This window comes from Abrus precatorius, unplaced genomic scaffold (genome assembly GCF_003935025.1).
Source record: "Abrus precatorius isolate BTA unplaced genomic scaffold, Abrus_2018 Scaffold7, whole genome shotgun sequence".
In the NCBI taxonomy this organism is placed as follows: Eukaryota; Viridiplantae; Streptophyta; class Magnoliopsida; order Fabales; family Fabaceae; genus Abrus; species Abrus precatorius.
The window spans coordinates 35223198-35240842 of record NW_020874417.1 but is presented as its reverse complement, the minus strand read 5'-3'; the positions used below and the strand labels follow the sequence as shown (position 1 = coordinate 35240842).

The following is a 17645-nucleotide window of genomic DNA, read 5'->3' as shown; positions in this document are numbered from 1 at the left end:
ACGCATAATGCACAAGAGACTTAAAAAGAAACATATTAAATTATAAATATAAAAAATTAAAAATTCAAATCAACAAAAACTTCAATTTTATTTTGCTTTCTTACCATTCTTTTCCACACATTGTTTGTCCATTAGAGATATTCAATTCAATTCTTTCACTTCACTTATAAATGTCATGTTATATATGCCGTTTTTATTGGTCAAGATGTTATATATGCATTAAATTTTATTACAATGTTTAAATAAGTGAATTTTTTTGGTTTGACCCAATATGACTGACAAAATTTCCAAATTGTTTATTTTCCTATAAGTTCATAAAAACATGATGTCGTTAGCAATCCGTTTTTCAGTATAGCAATGGAAAACGTTGCTTGTACATTCCAATATAGCTACACCTTGAGAGATAAACAAAAAGGAAGAATGAGAAAATATGATGAGTGATTTAATAAGGAAAAAAATGATGTTCTATTATATTTAAAACTTTCTTTGATAACCTGTTGCATGCATCAAAGAAACCGCCTAAGTCTCCCAACACTTTATAAAGAAAAGAAAGAAACCACTTAACCTTCTCATAAAACAATAACCATGCCGCCCAACTTTTGCAAGTGAATCAACTAAATAAATGTCATCTAAAGTGTAAGCACAACTATAGATGGAGCATCCATCCATGTCAAGAAATGCAGACCAGAGGAGGCTTATCAGGCACTCCATTTGGTCAAACGCATTCAAGAAACCTAGGCAAGTTATAGTCACAATAATGTATCATGTACAAAATTCTGTACATAAATCATACACCCATTCAGAGGCAATGCTGCAAATATTTTTTTTTTTTTACAAACTCCTCATAATTCCTATTACTATCGTATTTCAGTTCAGAGTCCTACCCTTTACTGCAATGGTTAGGAAACATAAAACTCCACACTCCAATGCACAAAAGGTCTGATATTCATTCGGCTTTTCTGCATCATTAAGTACCAAGTAAAGTAACCAAATTAATAATTTTGTCTGTAAACAACCAAATAGACGAGTGCTGCATAAGTTCTAGGAATGCATACAAGGCAATGAGAGAAAGCTTGTCATACCTGTTTGGAGATATAATTATCAAGCATGATCCAAGACTAATGTATTTGATCAAAATTGATGTTGTACATCACTTGTCGTGACAACTAAGAAATTCAATTATACAGGGATACACCTGATCCACAGCCTGTGCTCAAAATATGCATATAATAGAAAAATAGACCAATTATTCGCGTCAAACAAATTCTTGATACAAAAGAATCAAATGCTTAAGTAAGACGAATAGAAATGGACAAAAGATCAATAATGAAGCAAAAGAAAAAAAAATATATAGTATGAGTAGATGAACTGGAGGAGAAGCCGTGAATTGACCAGAAAGCTATGAAAAAATTCATGTGTGGGACGTCCATTAAGGCCACAACCAATTAATTACAATTTTCTAATATAAAATTAAACTAACAATAACAACCAAAGGATTAAGTCCATACCATCCTTCCTCCAACCAAATCATAGTGAGCATAATGTGGCCCTCCAGGTTTTCCAAAAACTTTATAGGTAGCCAGGTGCTCCGGAATTAGCTTGACAGTTTCTACTCATAAAAGACCTTTAAGAATATTCACTTCTTGAAACAACAAAACAGGCAAACAAAATATCTAAATCTAGGATAAAAAATACCTTCTACTGCTTCAGGAGGACAAATCAGATCCTGGTCCCCAGCAATAGCTAAGATAGGGGTATTACTTTTGTGTAGATGGTCCTTGTAAAAGAAGGTCCCATTCCTATTACATAAACCACGCTCTCGAAATGCTGTTGTGAGCTGCAAGATAAGTTTTGCGGGTATGGTACCTACCAGTTGTAATCACATCATATGGAGGTCAGATACTAATATTGATTATAAGTAAAAATACTTAGGTGCAATGCATGGATATACTGATATTATTCCAGACTAAATTAGTTCAAACCCCAAATATCCTACTAGCTGATTTTAGCAAAAGTAACAATATCTAGAAAGCACATCACAACATCTAACAGGATTAAAGCACATCACTACATCTAACAGGATTACAGCATTCCTATCTCTTAAATTTAATGAAACCAATCAAATCATCACTTCTTGTTCAGAATGTCATGTTCCTTAAAAGTTTAATATCTTACTCTCCTATATCCATGTCTCCAAGGTACAAAGACATTAGGTGCAGGCACATGAATAGTCTAGGCTCACGTACAATGTCAAGAACTAATCTTCCTAAAAGCTTTAGCTATTAGGTGCGCCTAAGCACATGAATAATCTCAGATTTCAAATGGATAGATACTTACAGAAGTTATTCAAGACCAGCCTTCTTAATAAATCTGGATCCATCATGTCCTCAGCTGAAATCAAAGTATTTAACCAGGAGAATACATATGGTGGACGAGATGAAAGAGGATAAGCGGCTGCCAACATTGCCCCTAAAGGAACAACAGGGACATTCAGAGCCTGTGCAGGATCTGCCTGTTTAACAAGTGACTTAATTTAGTATCTTAACAGATATTATGGCAAGTTAAACACTAAATCTATGCAGGAAGTTAGCTGAAACAGCTAAACCATTGACTTACAAGGGGTAAGAGTAACTTTAGAGTTGATTTGGATGACGTGTAGTCCAGAGATGATGCCAGTGTAACTACTGCAGCCAATCTGGGTTCTTTTCCTTCATAACCTTGAATGAAATGAAAACATATACTAAGTAAATAACTTCAAAATTTATTTTATTCAAACAACAGAGCACCAAGACCAAAATATGATAATAAATAAAAGCAAAATGATTAATATTCGATTGAGACTACAAAAAGCTGAAAACTTACCAAACCGTGACAGCATAGAGTAAAGCAGGATACCACCCATGGAGTGTCCAATTGCGAGTAATTTTCCATCTTTTGGCTTGCATTGTTTCATTATGTATTCTATCTGCATAGGTAAAACCAAAATGTCATATAAGAGATAAGCAGCCAGAGAAATTTTCCAGTAAATAATAAAAAAAGGGATGGCGAGTGATATAATTGTTAATCACTGTCAATAAAAAAGTGATTGATTTATAGCTTTCCAACATAATAAGATGTCACCTCACCGCAGCAGGCACGTCTTCTTCCAAGTAATGATCAAAGTCCCAGTCATATTTCACCATCAAGTCAAGTTGCTTCTGAAAATCTTCTATTGTAGTAGTGAAGCGAGCTTGTAGATCAAAAATTTGAGGAGAAACAGATAGCTGACCTTCCTCAATAATATTTACCAGCTTTTGACTCAGATCAGTTATTTGGCTAGTAATGCCAGAGTTTTGCCTTGTTTCCAACAAAGTTGAAAGCTTTCCCCTTATCTCATTGAATTGTTCATATAATGGAGAATCGACCAAAAGTTTTGAAATCTGATCTAATAATTTGGCAAACATGACCTTCGATTGACTTTCACTGAGAAACCCAGACACTCTTTCTGACAAACGCATAAAGGTTTCCGTCAATCTTGCCACCAACTTTGATTCATCCCAAACAGTAGCTAACCTAGTTAAGTCTTCTTTGAAAGTCAATTTCTCAGTTTCTAATCCATTTGGGGAAATAATGTCAGGTTCAGAAACTGCACAAGAGATGTTGTTCAATTCAGTTTTCGAAGCCACAGCTCCATCGATTGCACTCTCCGACACAGCTTCCATCTTCTCAGATATTGCATTGGCAGATTTTTTAATATCATTGGAATTTAATCCCCGAACACTCAATCCAGCTCCTCGTACTTCAAGAATCCAAGTTTCAAATCCCTGACCAGACATGTAACGTGCGAACGATGACTGCATTATATGTCACGTGTTAGTGGGACTCCCAATATATAAAACCAGAAAAGAAAAACATGATAATAAAAGAAATACTACTAACCAACTATAATTAGGCAGAGAACATCGTTAATCAATCAAATATAGGTTCATTGCACAGAATAATATGACGGAAAGCATAATATAGAATCAGAAGATGTATATTGGAAGCATCATTTAAAGGTAGAGGCATTCAGGATTTTGCAATCAAAGTGCAATTATGGTATCCTATATACTTGAAGAATCATCTAATTGCCCACTAAATTCCATAACGAGTTTTCCAGCACAAAGGAAATCACACTCAACGATGACAAAAAACACAACCACGATCAAAAAATGAAAAAAGAAAAAAGTAGAATACCTCAGGGGAAAGGTCATATCCAATGGCGTTGGTCCCCACTCCTGACAAGAGTAACAGAGGGTGATTCCTGCGAGGTGCCTATCAAACAAAGTATTCTATTTTTCATTTTTCAGAAATAAAAAAAAAAGTAATCAATTTATAGAGAGAAAATGAAGAAATAGTTGCAAAGACTAACGAGAGGAGAAGGGTGGTAACGCCAGAGAGCGAGTCTCCAATCGGAATTGGAGAGGGAGACATAGTGGAGCTCGTCGGCGGTGCAAACGGAGGGCTTATCGGAGACGGCAGTGGAGAAAGCCCTGAGGCGGAAGGGTGCGGTGGCGCGTGGGAGATAACAGAAGGTTGAAGATCCTTTGCAGAAAGCAGAGAGCATGTCGGATTGGAAGGACGTGGAGATGGACATGGACAAGGTTGTCATTTTTGGTAACTCGAAACGCAATGCTTCCTTCTATCTCATCTAATTTCGGTTCTGTGGTAATCGGTACTGACTCCTTTTTTTGGTCTCTCTCTCTCTCTCTCTCTCTCTCTCTCTCTCTCACCCACCCACACACACACACACACTCTCTCTCTCTCTCTCTCTGTATGATTTTCAAATTTGTGTTATCTCGGTCAAATTGCTATGGCGGTTGAAACTTTATCCAATTGGATCGCCACCTGAATACTAGCTCGTGTCTTCTTCGTGTGTCTATTTTCATCACTTCTTGGAAAGGAAATTCTTATTTTCCATCTTTAAATATTTGTAGTTTTTCTCGAAAACTTTATAAAAATTGTTATAGATAATATTTTATTTATTTATTGCACCTAAAAAATGCTTTTAATTGAATCTTATCATAAACATTTGAAAGACATTCTCTATGAATAAACAAATGTTTTTTTTATTATATAATCGGTATCCTTAGTATATTCATTAGCATTTTTAAAATCATATAACTACACCTTTCATAAAAATGGATGTTTATCACCTAGTATAAACATCCATACAATAATAACTTATTAAATAACCACTTGATTGATTTATATTCTTAGATATAGTCATCCTCTAAAACTCATTTATACTTCTCTAACACCATTAAAGAAAGAAAAATATATCAAACGCTTCATTTAATATGTGACATACAATCTTACACATTTTATATTAAAATAAATGTGCGTATATTATATATTATACCCCTTTCAAAAGAAGGGGTGTAATAGGCCATGCTTAATATTAATTTTTGTAAACAAAAAAACGTTTTACATTATTTCACTCTTTACATACTTTGCGTAACAACATAACAAAGTAAAGTATAGAAAACGAATGTGTCACACCATTATACTTTATGTATTGCTAGCATATGTCATGCACAAATGTTCAATATTTTACTAATTAAAAAGAATAATTAATACAGCGACCAACTCCACGATTCCTTTCTTATAACCGTTTATTCGACCAGCATTTATTTATGTTGAACTCGATGACACTTTTTAAGGTCCTCTGTATTATTATTAATAATATTATTATTATAATTATTATGATTAATATTATTATTATTATTATTATTATTATGATCATCATCATCATCCAATTACATTTTTTTGTCCTTGAGCATGTGTTTCGCATAACCTCAACACTTGGCAAACATTGCAGGGACAATTATGTTACTAAATTGGTGTTACTTGTAAACGAAGAGCCCATTAGACATTACCAAAAATTGGTACAGGCCAGGCCCAGAATGCTTTTTGAAGGCCAAGAAGCCCACGTGCTGACCCAATGCTTCCTCTTGTTTGGAATTATCACAGCGACGCTCTTCTCGCCTGAGAATACAAAATCAAAAGCTTTCGCCGCGTTCAAATTTTCTTCCTCAGAGGATAGTGAGTGAGAATGCGTAGCAACGGTGTTGAAGTGAAAAGGGTGTTTATTGGAGCAGGATGCAACAGAATAGTCAACAACGTTTCTTGGGGTGCTTCTGGTTTGGTCTCTTTTGGAGCTCACAACGCCGTTGCTATTTTCTGCCCCAAGGTCCCTTTTTCTCTCCCTTCTACTCCCCAGTTACTCTTTTTTGCTCACCATTTATCTTATTTATATATTTTGTTCTTTTTATTCTACTTGGGTCTTTGCAGAGTGCTCAAATTTTGACTACTCTACCGGGTCACAAAGCAGTTGTGAATTGCACTCACTGGCTCCCAACTGGCAAGTTCCTATTTAAAGGTACCCTCTTTCTCAATCTCTCATCAACTTGAACCCCACAAGCTCCTTCTTTTTTTTTTTTTTACTACCGTATAGTTGCATTTGGATCAGACTATTTGGCATAATTAATATCCCCCAATTTAATATATCTGAACACTTTTTAATGTTTTCATTGACGACACTTTTATATGCAGCAAAACATTTGGAGCAGCATTATTTGCTATCTGGAGATGCAGATGGTGCTATTATTTTGTGGGAACTGTCCCTTATTGATGGGAAGGTACATCACGTTACTTGTATTTTTTCCGTCACTTTTTTGGATCAATAAATTATGAGAGACACTTGTCAGATGCAAACTTTGATGGAATTATTGTTTCTTGTATATTTATCTTTGATCTGTTTGCAGTGGAGGCAAGTGTTACAAGTGCCACAATTGCACAAGAAAGGTGTTACATGCATTAATGGAATTATGGTTTCTCAAACTGAGGCAATGTTTGCTTCTACTTCTTCAGATGGGACTGTTTGTGTATGGGGACTGGTGTTTCCACCAACTGGCAGAGGTAAGTCATAATTCCCCGTGACAATGACCCTGTTTACAGCCATGCTAGTATATTTACTATCTACATTAATTAAGCTTGCTTCGTCATGTTAGGTGACTGTAAACTATCATGCCTGGATTCTTTCTCTGTTGGTTCTAAATCTATGGTAGCCCTATCATTAGCTGAATTGCCTGGAGATAGTGGGCAAATTGTGCTTGCAATGGGAGGATTGGATAACAAGATTCGCCTTTATTGTGGTGAAAGGAAAGGAAAGGTATTTCTTCCCCATAATTGTAGATGATTAATGTGAATGTTCAGATTCTTAATTCTTATAGTTTTATTTGTAGGCTTGTGTTTAAGCTATTTTACTTCTCTTTTACATTTAAACCCAGCTTGTACATGCATGTGAGCTTAAAGGGCATACAGATTGGATCCGGAGTTTGGACTTCTCATTACCAATAACCATCGATGGGGAAGTAAACAATATTTTTCTGGTGAGTTCATCTCAGGATAAAGGCATACGGATTTGGAAGATAGCATTACGCAGCACTATGTCCAATGGACATGGCATATACAGGAAGGAAGAAATAAGTTTATCATCCTATATAGAAGGTCCTGTACTTGTGGCTGGTTCATCCTCTTTTCAGATATCCTTAGAATCTCTTTTAATTGGACATGAGGATTGGGTGTATTCAGTAATGTGGCAACCCCCTTTGGTTACTTCTGTGGAAGGGGAAGCCTATTATCAGCCACAAAGTATCTTATCCGCATCTATGGACAAGACTATGATGATCTGGCAACCTGAAAGGACTTCTGGTGTCTGGATGAATGTGGTCACTGTTGGGGAACTAAGCCACTGTGCTCTGGGGTTCTATGGTGGTCATTGGAGCTCAAATGGAGATTCAATTTTAGCACACGGATATGGTGGATCTTTCCATCTTTGGAAAAATGTTGGTAATGATAATTGGCTGCCACAAAAGGTTCCCTCTGGTCATTTTTCATCAGTTACTGATGTTGCATGGGCTAGATCTGGTGATTATATTATGTCCGTCAGTCATGACCAGGTATTTAAAAACACATTATGACCACAAAAGCTGTATACTATTGATAATTGTTTTAGTTTCTACTGTTGGTGTTTCAAATAATAACTCTTAATATTTTTCATGAATTTGTCTTGGCTCTGAAAATTGTTGCTATGTGAGAAATTGCAGACAACTAGAATTTATGCCCCTTGGAAAGTTGAGGCTTCTCTCCAAGATGGAGAATTTTGGCATGAAATAGCTCGTCCTCAAGTTCATGGTCATGATATGAATTGTATGGCAGTTATTCATAGTAAGGGAAATCATCGTTTTATCAGTGGAGCTGAAGAAAAAGTTGCCAGAGTGTTTGAAGCCCCGTTATCATTTTTGAAGACATTAAATAATGCCACTTTGCAGAAATCTTGTTCTTCTGATGATGTCTTGGGAGATGTTCAGATTTTGGGTGCCAATATGTCAGCTCTTGGACTATCACAGAAACCTATCTATGTTCAAGGTCAGTTATTTCATTGAAAGTTGAAATTGATGGCAATATGATACATAGCCCATGGTTGTTGAGATCATATTGTCAAATGTCAGTACCCTTTCCCATGCTTATCTACTGGTGCTAACTTTTCTAGCAATGACATCTGGTCATGAGCACTTGAATAGATAGAGGCATAGAGCCACTGGTTGAGCCAAAAAATGGAAGCAATCGGTTAAGGAAAAATAAATTATGACCAAGTGGTTTATTAGTCTTGATAGTCGGTAAAATGTAAAATTTTACAAAACTAAATTAGTTACTAATTCCTTGTAATTTATTTGTCTGGGTAATTGGGTAAGTATTTGCCCAACTGATTAAAATGGTTCCATATTTCATATTAACCTAGATGTAGTGAGACTAAAATCCAAAATTTTGTGTTAATGGATCAACTTTGAACTCAAAAGCTAAAATTTACATATTTTGACCTATCCGATCCTGTATTTACTGCTTGTAATGAGCAGTATGCATAGAAATCTGATAATAGTGTAATTAACTCATCTGTTTAAGTATCTGTACAATATATAATCTCTTGGAAACTGCACGTTTAGATTTTCCCTTTTGTGGCCCTGATGTGAACTTTCACCCAGTCATATAGTCATTCCTAACCACTGCCTGGCCTTTTGGAGGATGGCCTTCAAATTAAAAATCTGAGTTTTAGTTTTTTTTTTTTTTTACTTGTTCTTTGTTGGTTTCTTGCACAAATTAATTAACAGTGGTTACTTGTCTAGATTAGGCGGCCTGATTTCTCACAGGTTAGTAAAGAGGTACATTTTTACAGAACTAGCTATGAAGATAAGCTGACTGAGATACTGGTTACTCAAGAATTCAACTGACATATTTGGTGCAAATTTATGTTGTAATCATCCATTGAATATATGTTTTAGGAGTTGGGACATATTGTCTACATCCTCGGTCTTGTCTCTCCTATTGGGGATACCACACCCGAGACATCGCTAACCAGGGAAGCAAAATCCCTTGTTTCATTCTCCCATCTTGAAATTTAACTTCTCAAACAATTATAACTGTATGCTGGTGTGTTAGTCTTGTATAAGTTTATAATTTGACAGTATTTGTTCTACACTGCAGCTATACACGAGACCCCTGAAAGAAGTGGGATCGATGGTCTTGACACCCTTGAAACTATTCCTGACGCAGTTCCAACTGTGTTCACTGAACCTCCAATTGAAGATCAACTGGCTTGGCACACACTCTGGCCGGAATCACACAAACTCTATGGTCATGGCAATGAACTATTTGCTTTATGCTGCGATCATAGGGGTGAGCTTGTTGCTTCTTCATGTAAGGTATGTAGCGTTAGCCTAGCTGTGCACCTGTATTATTATTATTATTATTAGACAGAAGATCTAGTTTCTTACCATATGGAAATCCTCATTGCTTGCATATCTCATGACTTGTGGGATAAATGTTGCTTACTGTGTTATTTCTTCATTCAATGCATTGTTTTCCTACTATGGACTTGAATTGACTTCAACCTAGTTGGCTTCTGTTAGTTTCAACCTTGTTCTGTTTTATTGCTGATGTTGCTATGTATTATTGTGCATGTTTTATGCATTTCAGGCCCAATCTGCAGCTGTTGCAGAGGTATGGCTTTGGCAGGTAGGTTCATGGAAAGCAGTTGGCCGCTTGCAATCCCACAGCTTAACAGTAACACAGATGGAATTCTCACATGATGACAACTTTCTTTTGACTGTCTCAAGGGATCGCCAGTTCTCCGTTTTTTCAGTCACCAGAACAGGTAGACCTATCATCATTGTTTATAGAATGAAGGCATATGGATTTGCACCTTTTCTGCATCATCATTTTGGTGATTTTTCTTGGATGACAATTTGTCATTTCTTGAGATGGAGTAACGAGTCTCAAACCTGCACAAAACTAAGTTTAGGAAACTGATCTAACCATTAGAGCTGCAAAATAATGGCTGAATGAGTAATAGTAATTTAAAGGTTAAATATTTAGAAGTTATTTATTGAACTACTTTAGCACTGCAATAGTTGCAAGTCTCTATTTTGCTTCTGCAACTTGACAGAAATCCTAATCACTGAATTGTGGTTTGTAGGCACTGGTGAAATTAGTTGTAGTCTTCTTGCAAGGCAGGAGGGGCACAAGCGGATTATCTGGTCATGTTCTTGGAATCCACATGGTCATGAATTTGCAACAGGTTCACGGGATAAGACGGTGAAAATCTGGGCCATAGATAGGGAATCATCCATTAGGCAGCTTATGACTTTAGCTCCATTTACGAGTAGTGTGACAGCATTATCTTGGTTCGGTCCCCGACATCAGAAAAATAATGGACTTCTAGCCGTTGGAATGGAAAATGGCCAAATAGAACTGTGGAATCTCTCTTATAATAGAGCAGAGGATGGGAGCATTGCAGCATCAGGCTTGGCTGCTGCTCTTGCTGTACGTGTGGATCCTTTTATATGCCATGCCTCTTCTGTAAACCGTCTCGCATGGAAGAAAAATGAGGAAGATCACGCGAGCATGCAACTTGCTTCTTGTGGAGCAGATAATTGTGTAAGAGTGTTCGATGTAACTGTTTAGTAATTAGATTATTTTTCCCCTTCTTTTTTTATATATCTGTAAAATGATTTTGTCCCCTGTTGCATTGTTCTCCCCAAGAAATAGAATTATTGTCATTAGGAATCTCTTTTTGACCATATAAGCAGAGTTTTGGCGTTTTCTAATATAAAAAAGACTAAGGTTGTTCTGTTAAGTCAAATTTTGTGACATACTACTATTCTATTCAGGGTCTTTGCTCTCTTTTCCCTTCTCTATCGAATGTCCATCATTCTTACCGGTGCAGAGTTCCCGAAAAAAAATGTTATGTTAGGTCAAATCTTGTAACATAATATTGTTACGTTAGATCAAATAAAGGCTGCTCTATTTTCGCTTTAATGTTAAAAAAGTTAAGGTAACAATGTTAGGTCAAATTCTGTAACTAAATATTCAGTTTCTTGTTATTCAAATATATGCTAAAGTTGATATTCTAAAGTCCTTTCCATCAGTCACCATTTTTTGCTCACCGTCATTAAGATCTCGTTCATCCTCGTGCCCGTCATTTTCACAGGGATAGACCTACATGTGTTGCTACTTCTTGGTGTGGAGGCACATGCTTCCTTCCAATTCTATTTTTTTTTTAATATTATTATAGTATTATGTTTTCATTTAAGCTTCATTACCTTTAACTTTCCTCGCATAATGTTAATTTTTTTCGTATTATTTTTCTCATGTGAAGTAAGAAATATTATCTTATTCTCATTTCCCAAAATTTGCAAGAAACCTATCACTGATTATTCCAATGTGCACTAGTGAGATAGATAGATATATAACGTCTGCATCTGATGTAATCTTTTCCTCCAAAAATTTCTCGAATACTGGTCACAAGTTTATCACTTTCTTCTTGTCTGATGAAATTAACGTTGCCATCGTGGTAAGGGTGAAAAGTTTGTAATCAAAACGCTTGAAAGTGAACATTTGGCCGAAAATTTTGTTTTTAGGTATCAATAGGCAAAAACCAAGCATACGCTTGCCAAATCCTTAAATATAGAAAGATTAAATCTGATATATATTTTTTCCTTTAGTGGAAGAAAAAGGATATATATAGTAAAAATTGAAAAGAATTGTAGACTTGTACCTTTATTCCTCCATCTAAAAATTACACGGTTGTCATGAAATTATACATATTCAGTTGTTCAGCTTTTCCCACTTCTATATGTTTACTCTGAACAAAGACATATGCTTTAAATATTCCAGTGAGAATATCTAAACGTGGAATGTGCATTATGACGCAAATATTGTTCACGCTTTCAAGTGAACAACTCTGATCTATTACAGCATCTATGTTTAAGATTGTGGAGCCCCGAGAGGGCAAATGTTTTTGGTGATTATAATTTAAGACAAATGAACACTGTAGTTGGGACTTTATGATGATCCTAAGTGGGTCCCTTGATGGGCAATCCTTCTTGGTGCCCTCCCCAATTTTGAGTGTGGACACTTGACAATCCACCAATACATGAAATCTTGGGAGGGAGAGAATCAAATTTTGAGCTAATGGCTCATTGATTCCCTTTCCATCATTATGGAATTCAGTTCTTGGAAGCAAAGGGATTAACCCATTGAAATATAGCATTAAATTCGGTGGGGTGAACATACACACCTTTGTCCATACTTTTCTGATTATGGGTTTCCGTGACCAGCCCAAGTTCCCACTTTTGAGTTAGGCTCCCTTGGTCAGCAATAATGCATCAATTATGTTCATTGCATCGATAGCATTCTTCTAAGCAAAAACCAGCTTATGGGATGGGGAGGGACCCTGAACTCCGTTGACATTGAATTGGTAGGGACCATGACCATGACCAAGTTATTTGACAAATGCTATATGCGGATGATAATGTTAATTATGAACGCCATGACTCGGAAGGATGCATTAGTTGTTTGAAGCAGAGTCAGCATCAACCACTAGTCCCCGGATTTAATTTTAAGTCAGGGATGACAACATTTGAGTGTTGGCAGGGCCTTCGTAGTGCAAACGTGTAGTTGAATAATATTTAGATTTAAGTATAGTTCTCTTTGTTTTGAATCATATATTATTTCTATTTGGTTTTGGCCAACAGAATTGTGCTTCTCCCAAGTATATAACCAGGTCAATCTACTCACGTAAATCCTAACTTTTAAACCTCGTACAGTTAAACTATTCTTATATTAAGCACTAGCTAGTACTTAGTGCACTGTTGAATACAATAAAACATCGAATCTAATGTACTTTGCCACTAAGCTCGCATGAAATTCAGGGAAACCAACATATGCAACGTGCACTCTGTTATGCAGGGTTTATTTTAATCTTGAAATTCACTATACGTTAAAAATTCCTATCAATCAAACACTTTTACTAAACACGATTAACATACCATTGTGTCTTGGTCTATCAGTTGGTATAGCTTCCGCTAAGTGCCAGCCTTTGTCATAGTTGCTCCCGTAAGCACAGTATAGCGTTTGAATTGAGAGCCTCTAGTTGCCTTAACAATGTAAAATTATTGCTTCTGCCTTCTGTTACGTATTCGTGCATTACATGAAAAGCATGCCATTGTGCCGGGGTAAGACAATTACAAACGCAGTGTTTTTCACGTGTGATCAATTTTTATAGGACTACCTAATTTCTGTATAAAGTCATACTCTTGCAGCTTGAAATGATCATCATAAAGGATCCACTTGATTGTCTAGAAGCAAAATCGGAAGAAATTGTGCTTTTCGGTTATGCGTTGAATGATAATTCACGGTGTAGCTTTCATCAAAGAGAATCAAATTCAAACTAAAACTTGCAAGGACATTTTTGTTTGGTCATGCGCAGCAAAACCTAGTCAATCAGCAGAAAAAAGATTTTCCCACACAGAAAATGATAAAGGGGAATAAAAAATTGTGGTCCTTCAAGGCAGTGGTCATATAAGGTGTTCCAAGGACAACTTTATCCTAGCACAAGATGATCATTCCTCTTGCACTTGCCCAAACTGCTAGTCCAAAACTTCAAATGGTCACATCCATTGCACTTGTCAACAGGATTGGTTTATCATGAACCACGAACCACAAGACCAGAGCAAGAAACGATGCCCGCTAATTTATATGACAATCATTTCAGGAATTGATATTTGAACTTCACAATACAATGTTTCAGACTCGAACTTTTACAGTATAACCTTGGACCAATTTCCTTTCCTATAAATTATGACATACAAGAAAGAGTACAAGATGATCACAGTTTCTTATTTTTCTATCGCAAATACATACCACAAACTGTTACCAAACATGACGACAGGAACTGCATATAAAACTTAAAAGGGAAACCAAACCCATTTTTTTCAAAATTGTTTCTTTTTAAAGGAGGACTAGTTTATAATGGCTGTGAGGTTCTCATCTGCTGCTTCACACCCTCTGAGGGATGCTGAGCAGAAACTTCCGGCATCACCACAGCAGCAGCTGTCATGGTCTGGTACTGTGAAGGCATTGTGGGTGCCAGAGGTTGAGAGTAGTATATTTGAGCATGAGCAGGGTCTGCATAATCAAAAGCATAGTTGGGAGGGGCAGCAGAATTGGGGGCTATGGACTGAGATGGATGGTGGATCTGGGAGTAAGTGACATATTGTTGCTGATGCTGACTTGTAGGAACTTGAACTAATTGAGGGGTGCCTGCAGTGGCACCTCTGTAACCAGCTGCTGGCATTTCAGTTTTAGGTAGGGGAGCGTTTCTAATGGCATTGTAAGCAGCAGACTGTGGAACCAATGTAGCAGGATTCGGTGGAGTCTGGGGCCGGCTAGAAGGGATGGCAGCATTAGATTCGCCCATATTAGCCTGTGGCACGGGCAAATTATAAGCTTGGGCCTGTCTTGCAGGCACATAGTAAACCTGGGGATGTTGGTGATGGGGCTGCTGCTGGGAAGGATATACAGGATAGTATGTAGGAATTGCAGGGTTATGGTGAATGAAATGTGTGCCGTGTATAAACTGCTGCTGCTGCTGCTGAGGCGGCAGCTGCTGCTGTTGCTGATCAAATTGCTGTTGCAATAAATATCCAGGGTCCTGTACATGTTGCTGCATCTGGATCCGACCATGCGGATCAGACACATTAAGCTTCGGATCCACAGGGTTACTAGGAACCCTTGTAGTCCCAGATTGAATCTGAACTTGGTCTTGATAGACTGGTTTTGGACGCGAAATTGCATTGAGACTACTATCACTGCAGCATCAAAACACCCATCAAAAACCTAATTCAGATACCACTAAACCATCACCGTATATAAACTTACAATCAAATCAAACATAACACGACCCATATGAACGAATGATCCAATGTCGATATTCAAATAAAAAGATAATTAATTCCCATCAAAATCCAGATAAAAAGGAAAAGGAAGTTGAGAATACCTTGAAACTGAATCAGGAGAAGGCAAATCAACAACGCCGCCACCGGTTGACTTTTGTTGAAATTGAGGAGCGTGCGTTTGGGTCTGAGTCTGTGTCTGCAACTGTGCCTGTGGCTGAGGAGTTGGTGGTTTTCTATACCCCACGGGAACCCCATGATCGGATCTCTCATCATCAGAAACAACCCGGTTTTGGTACTCACCAGCCACCGCCGTAGGGCCAATCGGCACACCCACTGCTGCGGCGGAGAGGGTAGCAGGCACTGGCGGCGGAGGCGGCGAAGACAGCACCACGAAGCCCTCATCCTGCTTCTGCCCAACACCAACACCCACACCCACACCCATCTGAGCAAACTGTTCCTCAATCCCCAACACCTTCTGATCCTGCACCCTAACCCCACCCCCATCCTCCACGTGGACCCTAATCGGAGGCAAATTGGCCAGCGACGGCGACGAAGAAGTAGACCCAAACGACGACGTAGTCTCCAACATAGGCGAATCGGGAACGGAGTGAACATCCTGCTTCAAATTCTTCCCATTCCCAAAAGATCCAGGCTGCGAAGAACCACCACCTTCAGCAACATCCCTCGAACCGGGTTCAAGGTTGTTCCCGGCGACCTCGTCATCAAGACCCAAAAGGCAATTAACAGAAGCAGAATCGGAAAACCCTCGATTGAGCAATCCGGCGCCGTTTAGGGCGTTGAGGAACCAATCATCGGATTTGGCGGAGGTATCGAGAATCTGAGGGGGAATAGAGTGAGTGGAATCGGGTTTAGTAGGGAAGAGAAAGAGACGAATTCGCGAGGGTTTGACGGAGGAATTAGCGGCAGTAGTTCGATCGTACTCGTCGATCATGTTCTCCAAGTCTTCATCGGTTGTAACGGAAATGAGGGAATCGAGGTCTTCGTTGGGGAGCTGGTACTTGAGGGTGAAGGTTCTTCCGTTCAGGAAGGTTTTCGAGAGGCGCGTGGAAAGGTCCGCGAGTGAGGTGTTGCGTTCCACCACGATGATGCGGGTGTCGCCGCCGACGTAGCAGAGGGACTTATCGTGAGGGCGAGGGACGATGTGTCCACCGTAGCTGCACATGAGGCGGAGCTTGGTGGAGGCCGGCGGGAAGGGTTCGTCCCAGGAGTCGGTGTTCCTGGAGCGTGGGGAGGACTCGACGGAATCGGGGTAGTTGAGGTGAGGTGGCGGCGGAGCCACCGAGGACAGCGGCGGAGCGGTGGAGGGCGTTGGAGGTTGGGCCTCCATGGTGGTTATTGGAGAAATAAGGTTTTTGGTATGGTCGGATTGGTTTGGTTTGGTTAGGCCGCTGCTGCCTCCTTTGCAGCGCAAAGAGAGAGAGAAAAAAGAGGGGTTGTTGTTCTCTGCGGGATGCTCTTATAGTAGTGACTTGTTTTTTTTATTTAATTTTTATTGAATTGGATTTTATTTTTAGTTTTTGTTTATGAAATACTGTGGGAAAGGGCAACTGAAAGGAGGATGGGGGTTTGAGTTTGACAGCTTGTTTACTGGTTGGACCCACTTGGGTTCCCTTCTCTCTGTTCCCACTAAACCATGCAGATCAACACTTTTTTCTAATTTTTTTCAAGGATACCCTTTTTTTTAATTTATAATTTTTTTTCAAAAATATAATGTTTATGACTATTAAACTATCCAATTTTTATCGTTCTAAATTATTAGTGTTTTACCTTGTTCTGTACATAACAAGGTAAAACATTCAAGTAAAATAAGAAATAAATACTTCAATCATATCTTATACATTGATGTGTTTTTCATTGCATTCTTGTCAATTATTGGATAAAATTTAAAATAAAAAAGTTGATTGAAACTATTAAAACTAAAAAAGGTGAACTTGTATAAAAAAGTTATTTCATTGGACAGTTAGCAAGCATGCATAGTGCGAAGGTGGTGTTTATGGTGCAATTTTGGAACCATAATGAGGGAAACAGGGTGTTTAGCCGCAAGTGGGGGTGGTGAGTAAACATGGAGCTGACGTAACGTAACCAGGCAGTGCCGTTTTTAACTTAAACGGATAGCATACGATACGGAAGAGCACAAGATACAAATATACCAGCATTAGCATAAGCAACGCGGTTACGCTTAAAAGCAATGAGCAGTTTCCACGCGCTTTTACTTTACACTTTTGGGCATACAAGGCGCGTGGGAATAAGGGAATGAACTGGAGTGAACGGCGCCCAAAGCTGCAACGCTGTAAAGTGACAACTGAC

The 17645-nt window shown here is 38.2% G+C and overlaps 3 protein-coding genes across 4 annotated transcripts; 1 reads left to right on the top strand and 2 right to left on the bottom strand.

The window, feature by feature from the left end:
- Positions 1–591: 591 nt before the first annotated feature.
- LOC113871108 lies at positions 592–4915 on the bottom strand. 2 transcript variants are annotated; one of them, XM_027507897.1, is made up of 10 exons: positions 4391–4819; positions 4216–4293; positions 3126–3833; positions 2863–2965; positions 2617–2717; positions 2338–2512; positions 1696–1866; positions 1509–1609; positions 1083–1207; positions 592–959 (listed from the first exon to the last, which is right to left on the bottom strand). In XM_027507897.1, exons 1-9 carry the CDS (start codon positions 4628–4630, stop codon positions 1151–1153), a joined length of 1734 nt encoding a protein of 577 aa, XP_027363698.1. In that variant the 5' UTR covers positions 4631–4819; the 3' UTR covers positions 592–959; positions 1083–1150. The 2 variants fall into 2 exon arrangements, with proteins under 2 accessions (XP_027363698.1, XP_027363699.1); XM_027507898.1 differs by lacking the exon at positions 1509–1609 and having other exon boundaries at positions 833–959; positions 4391–4915.
- A 1085-nt stretch (positions 4916–6000) lies between these two features.
- LOC113871107 (elongator complex protein 2) lies at positions 6001–11394 on the top strand. Its single transcript, XM_027507896.1, has 10 exons — positions 6001–6211; positions 6313–6400; positions 6574–6659; positions 6786–6939; positions 7032–7192; positions 7311–7982; positions 8130–8451; positions 9565–9782; positions 10057–10234; positions 10556–11394. Exons 1-10 carry the CDS (start codon positions 6074–6076, stop codon positions 11041–11043), a joined length of 2505 nt encoding a protein of 834 aa, XP_027363697.1. The 5' UTR covers positions 6001–6073; the 3' UTR covers positions 11044–11394.
- Positions 11395–13290: 1896 nt separating this feature from the next.
- Positions 13291–16788, bottom strand: LOC113871321. Its single transcript, XM_027508366.1, has 2 exons — positions 15419–16788; positions 13291–15230 (listed from the first exon to the last, which is right to left on the bottom strand). The coding sequence occupies exons 1-2, from the start codon at positions 16663–16665 to the stop codon at positions 14387–14389; spliced, it is 2091 nt and encodes a 696-aa protein (XP_027364167.1). The 5' UTR covers positions 16666–16788; the 3' UTR covers positions 13291–14386.
- Positions 16789–17645: the final 857 nt, after the last annotated feature.

Bases quoted from the DNA above. Each gene is read 5' to 3' on its own strand.
- LOC113871108 (XM_027507897.1), bottom strand. From the start codon at position 4,630: ATGACAACCTTGTCCATGTCCATCTCCACGTCCTTCCAATCCGACATG. The intron at 2,966-3,125 runs GTGAGGTGACAT...TTACCTATGCAG, and splicing joins AAGAAGACGTGCCTGCTGCG to ATAGAATACATAATGAAACA. The intron at 1,867-2,337 runs GTAAGTATCTAT...TACAACTGGTAG, and splicing joins GCTGGTCTTGAATAACTTCT to GTACCATACCCGCAAAACTT.
- LOC113871321 (XM_027508366.1), bottom strand. From the start codon at position 16,665: ATGGAGGCCCAACCTCCAACGCCCTCCACCGCTCCGCCGCTGTCCTCG. The intron at 15,231-15,418 runs GTATTCTCAACT...TTGATGCTGCAG, and splicing joins TCTCCTGATTCAGTTTCAAG to TGATAGTAGTCTCAATGCAA.
- LOC113871107 (XM_027507896.1), top strand. From the start codon at position 6,074: ATGCGTAGCAACGGTGTTGAAGTGAAAAGGGTGTTTATTGGAGCAGGA. The intron at 6,940-7,031 runs GTAAGTCATAAT...TCGTCATGTTAG, and splicing joins GTTTCCACCAACTGGCAGAG to GTGACTGTAAACTATCATGC. The intron at 7,193-7,310 runs GTATTTCTTCCC...ATTTAAACCCAG, and splicing joins GTGGTGAAAGGAAAGGAAAG to CTTGTACATGCATGTGAGCT.